The sequence below is a fragment of the Zingiber officinale genome, chromosome 5B (genome assembly GCF_018446385.1).
Source record: "Zingiber officinale cultivar Zhangliang chromosome 5B, Zo_v1.1, whole genome shotgun sequence".
Classification (NCBI taxonomy): domain Eukaryota; kingdom Viridiplantae; phylum Streptophyta; class Magnoliopsida; order Zingiberales; family Zingiberaceae; genus Zingiber; species Zingiber officinale.
The window spans coordinates 138,570,695-138,584,663 of NC_055995.1; the positions used below are offsets into that span (position 1 = coordinate 138,570,695).

General features: G+C 39.0%; 1 protein-coding gene and 1 pseudogene across 1 annotated transcript; both read right to left on the bottom strand.

The window, feature by feature from the left end:
* Positions 1-910: 910 nt before the first annotated feature.
* Positions 911-2,645, bottom strand: LOC121986334 (aspartyl protease family protein At5g10770-like). Its single transcript, XM_042540218.1, has 2 exons — positions 2,441-2,645; positions 911-2,266 (listed from the first exon to the last, which is right to left on the bottom strand). Exons 1-2 carry the CDS (start codon positions 2,640-2,642, stop codon positions 1,017-1,019), a joined length of 1,452 nt encoding a protein of 483 aa, XP_042396152.1. The 5' UTR covers positions 2,643-2,645; the 3' UTR covers positions 911-1,016.
* Positions 2,646-12,582: 9,937 nt separating this feature from the next.
* On the bottom strand, positions 12,583-13,179 carry LOC121987130 (annotated as a pseudogene).
* Between the last annotated feature and the right edge of the window lie 790 nt (positions 13,180-13,969).

The following is a 13,969-nucleotide window of genomic DNA, read 5'->3' on the forward strand; positions in this document are numbered from 1 at the left end:
CAACATTAAGACGGCCGGCCTTATAAGCCGGCTGAGATATATTTAGTAAACAACATCCTAACAGCTTGTCAGAAAAATAACCACGTGTCAAAGATATTCTTCTTAAACCTTCTTCAAGGATTGTTATGTCTCTCATCAGCCGACCACTTATGACAGCATATTCCTCTAACTGTTTTATTAATGGCATAAGCTATAAACGACAAAGCATCCATTATAAACGACAAAGGAAGTATACATGTGGGTAACGGAAGATTCCTCGGACAACATTACACAAGTTATTCACTTTCCATTACCCAACAACCTCTGACATTCTTTACCACCTCATGATCACAGAGATTATGAGAGGTGGTATATCAAGGGGAGTCTCCTCCGTTGGGAAGGTACGTTACAAGAGATTACGTTCTCTGGACATCTGAAACTTATTCTCGTGCACACGTTTTTTGCTGTTCTGCATCCATCCGTTTGGATCTATATTGACTTGAACGTCGAACGACCTTCGCTAACATCTCCTCTTGATTTTTAGACGTTGACGTTTTGTTGGCTTATCTCTGTATGTACAGGATTAAAAGGAAGTCTATGGAGTGAAAAGTCTTCTATCAATCAATAGTCAGTCCACCATATTCAATACATCATCTCTATAATTTTCAGAGAGGATCAAATCACATAATGAGTTTGTACATAAATTTGAGTTTGTTTTTATTCTAAATCCATATTCAATAATATAAATTCAAAATGAATTTGTACATAAATTTGTGTATTATAAAATAATATTTAAGTCCATGCCATTTGTCTTTAATGACATAAATTTGTATATTGTAAAATAATATGTAAGCTCATTAAATAGCTAGTTTATTTTTATCTACTCGAGAAGACACTTCATGAGTCATTCTTGAATGCTAGTTTTATAATATTGCTAGAAAACACTGGATCATCCAGTCATTATTCCTTAAATACCCATTAGATTTAGACATAGTAGGACATTACGTTGCCAGGACATGGATTTGATACAATATAATCTAACTGCAACCTCCAGGGCCGAACCCAAGAACTCGTTTGTTGATATCGTAGAGCACATTGAAGCCTTTCTGTTGAGTATTCCCCAGGATACCCATGCGGGTGTCGTCTCCATTGCCAGCGAAAGCGAGGCACACTTGCGATGAGCTCAACGTGTAGAGAATTCCGGCCGCCTCCAGGTTGATGGTAGCCCCACCGCCCAGGTGTAGCGCCACCGTCGGGATGTTCGCTTGGCCGCCGGAGCCACTGAAGTCGTAGCACGTGTCTAGTAGTCCAGGCCCTGGTACGGACTTGTATGCTGTCATTCCCTGCCGGAAGGCTGACCTGAGTGCAGAGTATGCCGTGTCCGGAAGCCGTGTGATCACCGTGCCGGAGTCGATGAAAGTTCCGCTGTTGTCGAAAATAGAGGGAGGCACCGAGAGCAGTTGTCCGCCCACGCTGATGCCTGTCAATTCAAGGTAGTAGAACGTAGGGTAACTTGGATTGGAGAGCATCGGCGTGAGCATGAGATTGCCGGCGGGGTAGCTACCGAAGGTCAGGTAGCCGACGGAGCTGGAGGTGAGTGGCAAGCAGTACGAGAAGACGCCGCCGTACTGGGTGTACGTCTGTGATACGATGGACGGCTTGTCGCGGCCTAGGCCGAGGAGCCCGTCATTTCCGTGAAAAAGGCCCGTGTTTCTCTGGCCGCATCCGAAGCGGAATCCGGGGATGCTGTCAACGGAGGAGAGAGTGAGCGTGTCCTGCGCGTAGAAGCCGAGGGTGGACGAGTTGTCGCCGTATTGGACGTAGTAGACGCAGTTGGAGTCGGAGCATCCGGACTGGCCGAGCTCGTCGCAGAACGAGGAGTCGCAGGAGATGTTGGCGTAGGTGGAAGAGAGGGAGGGGTCGAACAGGGGAGCTTCTTGTTCGTAGCAGTACACGACGCAGGGCTCGCACTGGATCCAAGAGACGCTGCTTCCGGTGTCGAAGATCACGATCTGGTCCTTCTTTGGGGTGCCGAATCCGACTGTGACGACATAGTTGCCGATGCCGAGGTATTCGCCGCTGGAGGCAGGTAGTTTAACGGCGGAGTCGGCTAGCGGCTTGGAGTGCTGAGAGACGCGGCGGTGGATGTCGTCAACGCGGGCTTGGTCCAGGTCGAGGATTTTAGCATGGGAGAGCGGCTTCTGTTGGCCGGCGAACGGCGAGCACGGGCCGTGCCGGTGAACCACGCGAAGGCTTGTCCCGTTGCTCCCGGAGCTGACTCCTGCTCCTGCAGCAAATTTCACTTTAAATCCTTCAAACTTTACTTATATTTCACTTCGCCCCTCCATAGTTTGCAATATAATTTTTTTCTTATTCTAAGGGTCATTTGGCATATAGTTTAACTAATTTATAATTTCGGGATAATTTAAAGTGTAACAATGTATAAGTAGAGCTCACAAACCTTTGACTGAAGGCGAACAAGAATCTCTGGGCTGGAGAGTTTTGAGATCAACGTGAAGCTGAGCACTGAGTACTGTTGCATCAGCTTTGTAAACTATAAAACCCAAGAGCAATATCAATAATGATGAAGAAAAGGAAGAGAAATGAGGAGCCATATTCTTACTACACCACAAAGTTGAGTGTTGTGGTGCTGCACGAACCATATTTATAGAGAAAGAAACGCGAGATTAAGCTAAGATGCTCGGCTCAATCAATTTATTCAATAAATATGCTAAATCAGCCCCAAAAAATAAGTTAGAACCATGTTTCAGCTAACAAAGAAATTCTTACTTCCTATGGAGAAAGTAAGTGGTATATAATACTATTAGTTGGGCTTTGTATCGGGCTAGTAGTTGGAGATCTCAATCGATGGCATGATAAGGGAGGACTCGACCAACTTCTACGCCACGCAATTCTCTTTCCTGTTGAACCAACAGTAGAAAACAGAAGAAAATGAACAAGTCAAGTCCACACCACAACAGGGTACAGGACTAATTAGACGAGGAATCTTACATACATGGCCGAGTCGAAGTTTTATATATACATATTTGTAAATTTTAAAGCAATTTAGTTAAATAATTTTATTTAATTTAAGTGTCTCTTTCCTCGTAGACTAACAGTGGCAGGCATTCAGCAGAAGAAATATATAAATGAATCCAGAAAGTAATTTTTTTTTAATTTTATTTTTGAGTATATTATATGTACTAGGTTTAAGATTTTAGAATTTAGAAATTGATTATAAAAAGTTTGAATTAATAAGATTTTTTCTCTAGGATTTAGGTTTTCTTCTTGAATTATAATGTTTAAAATTAAAAATTTTAGATACTCACGAAATATATTATATGTATTTAGAATTTAAGATTTTAGATTTAGGAGTTGGGTTATAATAAATTTAAACTATTGAGATTTTTCCTTTAGGTTCAGATTTTCCTCTTGAGTTATAATATTCAAAATAAAAATATTTAAATTCTTATGGAATATATTATTCATCTTTAAATGATGTTAATTATATATATTCCGAAGGTCTAAAAATTATAAAGTAAAAAAATTACATAGGATGTTATGCCATATATATATATAACAACTACAAAGGATTATTAGAACAACCACATAGTACTTTGATTCAATAAACTCAGATAATAAAAAATCTGAGAAATATAGACTTCTTAAAAGACACGTAAGACACGTAAGACAAAAGAAGTCAATTTACTAAGTATTTCTACTACTAAGCCTTTCAAAATTTATTGAAGAACATAAATATAAGAATTGGGAACTTCAGTTAAAACAATTTGAATTACAGTCCGAACTATTTTACTTCAAATTAAAAAATTAATTACATCACATAAAGCTCCTCGAACTTGAAGAAGAACTAAAAGGTATACATACAACCTTTGAAGACATAAAATATAAATGAACAAAATGAACTTTAAAAATTCATACTATAAGAAGCATTCGAATTTTCTAAATAATATTCCCAAAGTCAAGATAACGGGTGTAGTAAACTAAAAGTTACTAAACAAGGAGATCAAGTTCTAATTCAACAAAATAATATCATACTAGCATTATTATTATCATTACACTATAGACTTACACTACTAGAAAACAAACTACTCCAAGTAGAAACACAAATACAAAAGACAATCAAAGCCACAGAGTGGAGAGAAAGCATAGATAACTTAACAAAAGACCTAAGTAAGTTATCCACTTGAAACATAATCCCCAGACGATAACCTAAAACTTATTCATCAAAATGAGTTTGACAAGAACTCAAATTGAATCATTTGCAAGCCGCTCACGAACAGTGAGATAACAAACAAAAACCAATACAAACTCATGGATAAATATTATAACTAGACGTAACAGTACATCCATGTATCAATTGGAAGAACTGATAAATATAGAAAGAAACTTAGTAACTTTTTCCAGTAAACAATTAAATTCACTTAATTATAGAAGACTATACAACCAAGGATACTTATCCTTTTCTACATCATTTTACAGACATCATAGGACACAACCTCTTCATCTTCCAAATGGAAGAGAAGTAAGATTAAACCTTATGAGTGAAAAGTCTGCAAGAACACTCTTATAGTGAAGACACAATTATATCCACTTAGGACTAATTGTGTTATGCCTTAGAGGATTAACAAGAAAAAGTATAGGAGCTAAAGTATTTTTAGTTCTCTATGATTCTCGATTCTCAGACAATAAATAGGCAATTATAGGACTTATTGAGCGACATGAATAGCAAGATGTGCATTATATACTTCTACCCAAACTTCAATATGGCAATTTTAGATTTCATCAAACATATTAAAATCACTATTCAAGCTAAGGAAAGGATATGGAAATTTCCAAACACATAGCATACATATTTATATAATTTTCTTATACAAGACAATGACTCAAATTAATAATAGTTTCAGGGTACAAATACATAGCGCTATCTCAATAAAGATCTGGCAACATCAGTACTAAACTTGATTACTAGGATAGACTTGTCAAATTTATTAAAGTTGAATATTCTATTTAATTTAATACATAAAAAGATTAGTGTTATTCCGTACTAATACAAGAGTACATTTAAATTAGATGAAGTCAATACAAACAAAATATATATTGAACAAGGTTGAATCTATTATTTTTTTCATATATCGATCAACCATAAAGATATCGTGTTTTGTTATGATAACAAAAGATAGTATCTATCATCCGACATCCTATACAATCAGCCCCACAATTATATATGAAAAGATAAATCGAAAAATTGTAATTAAGGAGAGAAACTTTTTTCTTTAATTTTATCAAAATTTAAACTTTTATCCTATTATTACAACTTTATCTAGTACTAACTAACTCAATTCTATCTTGAGGACTACCACGTTTTCTTACATATCACAATTTTGATTGTTTTTGAAAGAGAAAGGGAAGAGATATTGAGTTGAACACTATAGAATTTTAAATTGTTTATCAACAGCAAATTAAAGGTAGATCCAAACGTATCCTTCTTTACTTTTACTTTATATTTATTTATTTTTATTTATTCTTATAGTTATTGATCTTGTCCGAAAGTTGATGAGATGGATGTTGAAGATGTAGTGCTCTCGCTAACCTCCTGTGGACTTCGCTCCGGTCCTACAACACAAGCAGCGTCAGTGCTGAGCCAGCAAAGGGGTCTCCGACAATGACTCTCCGACGCTCAAGTCAGACTTCGGTAAAGAAGAAGAAGCAAGTAGCGGAGCAAGAGATAACTATAGTGCAATAGTAGAAATCGCATACAACATATACCCCTGCCGATGCTTGGACCCCCTTTATATAGAGCTCCTGTAGCAGGCGTGCACACTTTCCAAGGCGGGCATGTGTCTTGTCCCTGACACAGTACATTAATGGGCAGAGCATATCTCTGAAGTGACAGTGGAAGCTTCCGTCGTACGATCCTCTGTCTAATCATGTCGCCTGTCAGCAACACTAGCTCCCAAAAGGGTGTCGAAAGATATCCTACTGCGTCTGTCGCTTGGTCGATCGGAATAGTCGTTCGACCAAAATTCTACTGTCCACGTGCTGTCTATTGTCGGACCGAGCGGGATAGTCGCTCGGCTGAAAGTCCACTGCCCGCGTACTGTATACTGTCGGCCCGTTCGGCCGAAAATCCATTGTCCTCGTGATCTGTCGCTGGGTTGAGCGGGCTGGCAGCTTGGTCGGAAGCTCACTGTCCGCGTGCTCAACTGATGTTGAGCCTGTTGCTCGGCCAAGCGAGGTAGTTTCTCGGCTCGGCTTATGCACATCGTTCTCCCTTGAGCGTCAGGTGTTTGAATGCTCCCCGTATCGAGGGCGACGATGGAACAGTCCTTTCTCCCGGTCGGAGAATACTTCACCCGACCGGTTAGTACCTTATATGCGTTGACCGTCCTGATTTTGATCTTCTTTGACATCCACTGTGACAACAGGATGGACCCTTCCCATCATCATAATATTTTATATTTTATTTTGACGAAGTAATTTTCAATTTCTTAACAATAGTCTAGTAAAAATTAGATTGACCATTTCAATAATCTGTTGATGCTGTAGGGCCATGCAAGAAGAACACCACGTCATCAATTCCTGTTTTGTTTAAATTAGGCGACAAAGACTAATGATTAACTGTAGAATCTTATCCAAAGTGGAAAAATAAAGATGTTTGAATAAGCTCACACAAATCCAACAATCCATTTGATGTGCACAAATCATCATTAGGTTGACTTTTAAACTCCAATTTTAGGAAGAAAATTAAGCGGAAATTGCAAGCACAAATACACAGAGCAACCATCACGCACGAATACGATATTACGATTGGTCGTCGATGGATCTATCTCCTTATTCTTATTAAGGATGAACAGAAGCCGGCGGGGACCACGGCGGTGGGCGGGCAATGCAGTCGTTGGAGTCGCAGGAGTTAGGCTTGGAGAGGAAGGTGGTGCACTGCACGGGTGGACACTGCAACGGCCGGAGTGGGAAGCAGTTTTGGCGGTCGTCGTGGCTGCGGATACTGAGGCACCGGGCCGGTTCCTTGAAGAAGTAGTTGTATGAGTAGGTGAAGTTCTTGAGGTGCGACAGGTCGCATATCCTGTCGGGAATCTCGTCGGAGACCTTGTTGTGGGCCATGTCCAGCTGCTGCAGACTCATCATGCCGCCGATGGTCTCCAATAGGTTCCGACAAGACTGTTGTGATTAAGGTCGAGAACGCGGAGCTTGGTGAGCTACCCGATCTCCGGCAGGATGCAAGCTCGGAGGCTGGTGTAGTGACAATAATGGAAATAATCTCTAATTGATGATAGTAATGGAAATAATCTCTAATTGATTTCAATCAATTTGAATTTATTATATTTGACACACAATCAATTAGATCGACATGAATCAAATAGTAAAAATAATATTTCTAAGTCTATTATATTATTATGTTTATAATTATTATAATTATATGTTTTATTTAATCTTTCCATTATTATTTTGGATAATTTGTATAAATAAGTCTATTGACTTTAGTAATAAGATTATTAAAAAGTTTTATATTATTTCTTTCCTCTATTTATTTATTTCTACATGGTATCAGAGTCATGATCCCTTCTTTTTCTTTATCTTCCCTCAAAATTTAGCTTCTTCCTTCTTTAATTCCTCTTCCAACACCTCAATTCCAGCACCAGATTTCTACAGCATTAGTCAGCAACAACGTGAACATCTTGGAGCACAACAGCAACTTGGAACAACCCAAAGATCAATGTGCTCCATCAACATCTTGTAGTCTCATCGCCAATGTCCTTTCTTATCAGTATTATGCGGCAACCTCGGGAACTTCGATAACTACAATAGCAATTTTTTTTCCCTCTACTAGTTCGATTTTCTACTATATTTTTTTCCCTTCTTCGTTTGGTCTTTTCTGTATAAAAAAAAGCAGAAAAAATGTGAAAAAAAAACCAGAGAGAAAAAAGCAAAAAAAAAAAACATGAAAGAAAAATAAAAGAGAGAAAAAAATGTCTTCTTTCGAGTCTACTAAAATTTCTCCATCATCACAAAATACCTCTTTTTCAATTTCTGTAATTCCTTCTTTCTCCGTTAAACTTGACCATGATAATTATTTACTATGAAAATTATAATTTCTTCCATTACTTTGTGTTAATGATTTACTTGGTCATGTTGATGGTAGTTTATCCCCACCTCAAAAAGATGATTCATCCTATACTATTTGGTTTAAGAAGGATCAACTTGTCTTGACTTGGTTAATTCATCAATTACTGAGTCTATACTTACTATGCTCGTTGGGCTCAACGCTTCGCGTCAGGTTTGGGAAGCTCTTGATCATTCTTTTGCGTCTCACTCTCAAGCACGAGTTCTCCAACTTCGTCTATAATTACAGTATGTACAACGAGAAGATGCCTCCATCAATAACCATATGCAATCAGTCAAGATCATTGCCAACAACCTAGCTGTAATTGGGCATTCAGTCTTTGATCCAGAACTATTAATGCATGTTCTTGTAGGATTAGGTCCTCTATATGATAACTTTGTTCCTAGCATGACAACTCGTATGGATCAAGTGTCACTTGAAATGATTGATGGTATATGCTATCCTCTCATGAAAGGCTCCTATAAATACAATCTTAAAGGATGTCATATTTTCTATCTTTATCTGCACACATGCTTAGCAAGGCTCCACAACCTGATCAACATAATCAGCCTCCTCCCCAATATGGTCAAAAAAATCAGTTTGGAGGTTTCCGAGGCCGGGGTCGAGGTCGAGGTAGAGGTCGAGGTCAAGGACGCTGTCAAATTTGCTTTAATTATGGTCATTATGCTCAAAATTGTTATAAAAGATATGATTCAAATTTTTGAGAATGACCTGTATCATCAAGTCGACCCTCTCCCTCATCTTGGCAATCTTGTACAATCATCTAATTCTGGAGCTTTTTCACTCTCCATCCCTCTTAATGCAACAACATCAATTCCTGAAACCCCAGGATGGCATCCGAATTCTGGAGCAACTCATCATGTTACACTGGAGTATAATATTCTTATAGAAGCTTCAGCTTATCATGGACCCGACATGCTACAAATAGGCAATGGCTCAGGTTTGTAAATTGCTCACATTGGAAACGCATCCTTTCACTCATATGGTCGTACTTTTCGCATGCGCAACACTCTTCATGTTCCTTCTGTTACTAAAAATTTGCTTTCTGTCCATCAGTTTGCTCTTGATAATAATGTATTTTTTGAATTTCACCCTAATCATTGTCTTGTGAAGGACCCTGTAATAGGAACTATTCTACTCCAAAAGGAACACTAAAAACGGTCTTTATCATCTTCAACCCACCTCTCTCAAAGCCTTTGTTGGAGAACACACGGATAAATTCTCGTGACATGCACGTCTTGGTCATCCGTCTCTACGTCTTGTTCAAAATATTATTAATCGTTTTGGTTTATCAACTTCTTTAGCATCATCATCTCATTTATGTGAAGCTTGTATGAAAGCGAAATCTCATAAACTACCTTTTGTTTCCTCTACTCGCAACTGTAGTTTTCCTTTAGAAATTATTCACTTTGATGTATGGGGTCCTACTCCTATTCTTTCTAATTAGGGTTTTCTTTATTATGTTATTTTTATTGATAACTTTAGCAAGTTCACTTGGATTTTTCCTATGAAAAGAAAATCTAATCTCTTTGATATTTTTTGTCATTTTCAAAACATGTTGAGAGCTATTTTGATCGTAAAATACTCTCCCTTCATTCTGATTAGGGAGGAGAGTATCAAGCACTTCATCATCATCTTACTTCTTCTGGCATCCTCCACCGAGTCTCTTGCTTCCATACTCCTGAACAAAATGTATCCGCTGAAAGAAAACATCGTCATGTGGTTGAAACTGCCTTAGCTCTTCTTTATTATGCCTCAGTTCCACTTAAATTTTGGGATGATGTCGTCCAAACTGTGGTCTACCTTATCAATCGTTTACCCACTATACTACTTCAAAACAAGTGTCCCTTGGAAATACTTTATAATTATTCTTCAGATAACTTCTTCCTTCGTATCTTTGGTTGCGCATGTTATCCTTGGCTACGACCTTACTCTAAACACAAGTTAAACCCTCGCTCTCAACAATGTGTTTTCCTTGGTTATAGTAATTTGCATCATGGGTATTGTTGCCTCCATGTTTCGACAGGACAGATATATATTTCTCGATTTGTTACTTTTGATGAATCTCTTTTTCCATTTGCAGTTGCTACCTCGGATCCTCCTTTAGATAATCGAGGTACATTTTTAATATCACCAAGTAATATACTAGAATCCCCACAGATTACTCCATTTAGACATATTGAAAGAACAAGGGGGGATGGTATCTTGGGTCCTGCTCCATCTCCACAAATTCTTGAAGACTCAATGGCTAGTGGAGATCCACTCTCTAGTTCTGATTCTCATGCTCCATCTCCACAAATTCCTGTGGACTCAGTGACTAGTGGAGATCTACACTAGTTCTGATTTTCGTCCGTCTGACCACTCATCTCCGAGTAGCTCCGATGATGATATTCCTCAACGGATGCTTCCTCTAAGCGATATTTATGCACAATGTCAATCAGTTTCCACTCGTTATCCTCTTCCACATGCTCTTCTTGCTTCTTCAAATTTTGTCGAACCTTCTACTTTTACACAGGTAGTCAAAGATTCAAATTAGCGTGCTGCGATGGCTACAGAATTTGATGCTCCGATTCGTAATGCAACCTAGAGCTTTGTCCCTCGTACCGCATCCATGAATATTGTGGGCTCTAAATGGGTTTACCGAATTAAGTATCGTGCAGATGGTTCTATTGAACGTTACTAAACTCGTCTTGTTGCTAAAGGCTTTAATCAACAGTCGGGTATTGACTTTAATGATACTTTTAGTCCAGTCGTCAAAATTATAACTATCCGATTGCTACTATCTATAGTTGTAAGCTCTAATTGGTCAATACGCCAATTAGATGTTTCCAATGCTTTCCTTCATGGATACCTTGAAGAAACTGTTTATATGGAGCAACCTCCTGGATTCATCCACCCGCAACTTTCAACACATGTGTGTCAACTTCAGAAGTTTATATATGATCTTCGACAAGCACCTCGTGCATGGTTTCATCGTTTATCTACCTAGCTTTATACTCAGGGATTTTCTGGCTCAAAAACATACTCTTCCCTATTCTACAAATGTAATGAGGAATTTTCAATATTTGTTTAGATTTATGTGGATGATATATTAATAACTGGTAGTGATCAAAATGACATTACTACTTTACTACATCTTCTCCGTCAAGAGTTTCCTATTCGGGATCTTGGCAATGCTCGTTTTTTCCTTGGCATAGAGTTCTCTCACATTCTGAAGGTTGTCTTCTCTCTAAGAGCAAATACATTACTGGGCTCCTACAACGAGTTAAAATGGATGGTGCATGTCCTAACTCGACACCAATCATTGAGTGTGGTTTCACTGCACCTCATCCTCCTTTTCGATATCTGACCCCCAGATCTATCATAGTATTGTTGGTGCCCTACAATATGCCACAATTACACGTCCCGATATTGCTTTCGCTGTGAATCATGCCTGTCAATTTATGCATGCTCCTACTGAACATCATTGGAAAGGTGTTAAGAGAATTCTTCGATATCTCAAAGTCACTATTCTACATGGTCTTCTTTTATAATGTCAGTCTTCACAAGAGTTGATTGTCTACAGTGATGTAGATTGGGCTGGATCTCCCGAAGATAGACGTTCTACTAATGGATATGCTATATTTCTTGGACAAAATCTTATTTCCTGGCTTTCAAAGAAGCAACCTACAGTCTCTCACTCGAGTACTGAAGCTGAATATAAAGTTATCACTAACACAACATCAAAAATTATTTGGCTACAATCTCTTGTTTCAAAATTACATTTTTTTCCCAACTGCTACGCCTAAAATATGGTGTGATAATATTGGAGTAACTTATCTTGTAGCAAATTCTGTTTTTCATGCTCGTACCAAGCATGTAGAGATTGATTTTCATTTTGTTCGCGAGCATGTGGCGACTCGACAACTTTCAGTTTCTTATATCTCTACGGAAGATGAAATTGCTGATAAATTTATCAAGTCATTATCTAGACAACGTTTCACCAAGTTAGCACTCAAACTCAACGTTAAAGCACTCCCGTTGGGGGGGGGGGGGGGGGGGGGAATGACAATAATGGAAATAATCTCTAATTGATTTCAATCAATTGAGATTTATTATATTTGACACACAGTAAAGATCGACATGAATCAAATAGTAAAAAAAATATTTGCAAGTCTATTATATTATTATGCTTTATAATTATGATGATTGTATGCCTTATTTAATCTTTCCATTATTGTTTTGGATAATTTGTATAAATAAGTCTATTGACTTTAGTAATAAGATTATCAAAAATCATTATATTATTTCTTTCCTCTATTTATTGATTTCTACACGGTGCTCATGATGATGAGCTCGTGTAGAGTGTTGCGCATGTTCCCAATCGTCTTGGGCAAGTACGTCCTTGTGATCTGGTTGCGGGCGAAGACCAGCACCGACACCGACGAGTTCCCGATATTCTCCTAGATGGAGAAGGTGAAATGGTTGTCGTTGAGGAACAGAGCATCGAGGGGGAGATCGAAGAGGCAAGAAGGCACGTCGCCGCATAAGCGATTGAAGCGGATATCGAGGAACCTAAGCGAGGGTAGCTCGAGGATGACGGAGGGGAAGCCGCCACCGAGCTGGTTGTTGCTGACATCAAGCTCATACAAGAGCCTCAGATTCTTAAGCGACCCCGGGAGAGTGCCACGGAAGGCGTTGGAGTTAAGGTGGAGGAGGGTGAGGTCAGAGAGGAGGCTGAGCTCTACGGGGAGGGAGCCTTGGAGGACGCCGTGGTTGAGGTCGATGCCGGTGACAGTGATCTGGCTTGGGTTGGCAAGCGTCGTCGTGCAGTAAACGCCGGTGTAGTTGCAGACGAGGGGGTCGGACCAGTCGCCGGTGATATTCTTTGGGTCGGTGGTGATGGCGTGCTTCTAGGCCTGGAGTGCCATGTAGGCCTTCTCCAGCAGGGATTCGACGAAGGATATAGCGTTGGGCGGAGGAGAGAAGAGGAAGAAGGCAGAGGAAGAAGAGGAACACCATGTTTATGAAGTATACACGATCTTCTCTTCCACATCCATTATAGTATATATGGACATGCATGTCAAAAATGGATTTGGTCCTATTTTTTAAAATACAAAATCAAGATAATAATCGATTCTTTATAAAATAATTTTTTTTGATGATTTATTGAAGAAGAGCGAAAATTCAAGATAATTATGGATTTTTAGATTTATCCTGTCCGAAAGTTAAGAAAATCATTGATTGTGAACGTGACTCTATGGTTGTTTGGATAAAGACTCCGTGCTGTCTTGCAACAAAGGGAGTATTAATGTCGGGCTAGGGAATTAGTCTCCGGCGTTGGTCATCCGACCCTCAAGTCATTATTCAGTTCAGGTGGGGGAAATAATAGCATTGAACAGTAGCAGAGAGACTGTAGAATAGTGAAACATCGCATACCTTATCCTATAGATGAGGACCCTCTTTTATAGCGTCGCTGTAGCGTCTGTGCACATATCCCAAAGCGTATGTATGTTTTTCAAAGTTTCCTAAGAAAAGATAAGTCGTAAAATATCTTTGACACCTTTCCTTAAGCGAACATTGAAACCTCTATGATGTGACCGGCTAGAAGCTTTTAAAGTATGATTTGTTTGTTGGATATTTTTTTGTTGTCGGCAGCACAAACTTCTAAAAGAGTACGATAAGACATACATGTGGATCCCGTTGTAGCCTGACAGGGTGCCACTCGGCCGGATATCACCAGCTCGATCATACAGAATGGCGTTACTAACCTATCCTTCACTCGGCTTTATTATTATCGGGGAGACGCATTGTGTCTGATGGGACATAACGGGCGATCGGCAAGAGCAA

Excerpts from the sequence above, each read along its gene's own strand:
- LOC121986334 (XM_042540218.1), bottom strand. The coding sequence starts at position 2,642 with ATGGTTCGTGCAGCACCACAACACTCAACTTTGTGGTGTAGTAAGAAT. Across the intron at positions 2,267-2,440 it reads TTGTTCGCCTTCAGTCAAAG|GAGCAGGAGTCAGCTCCGGG; the intron begins GTTTGTGAGCTC and ends AATTTGCTGCAG.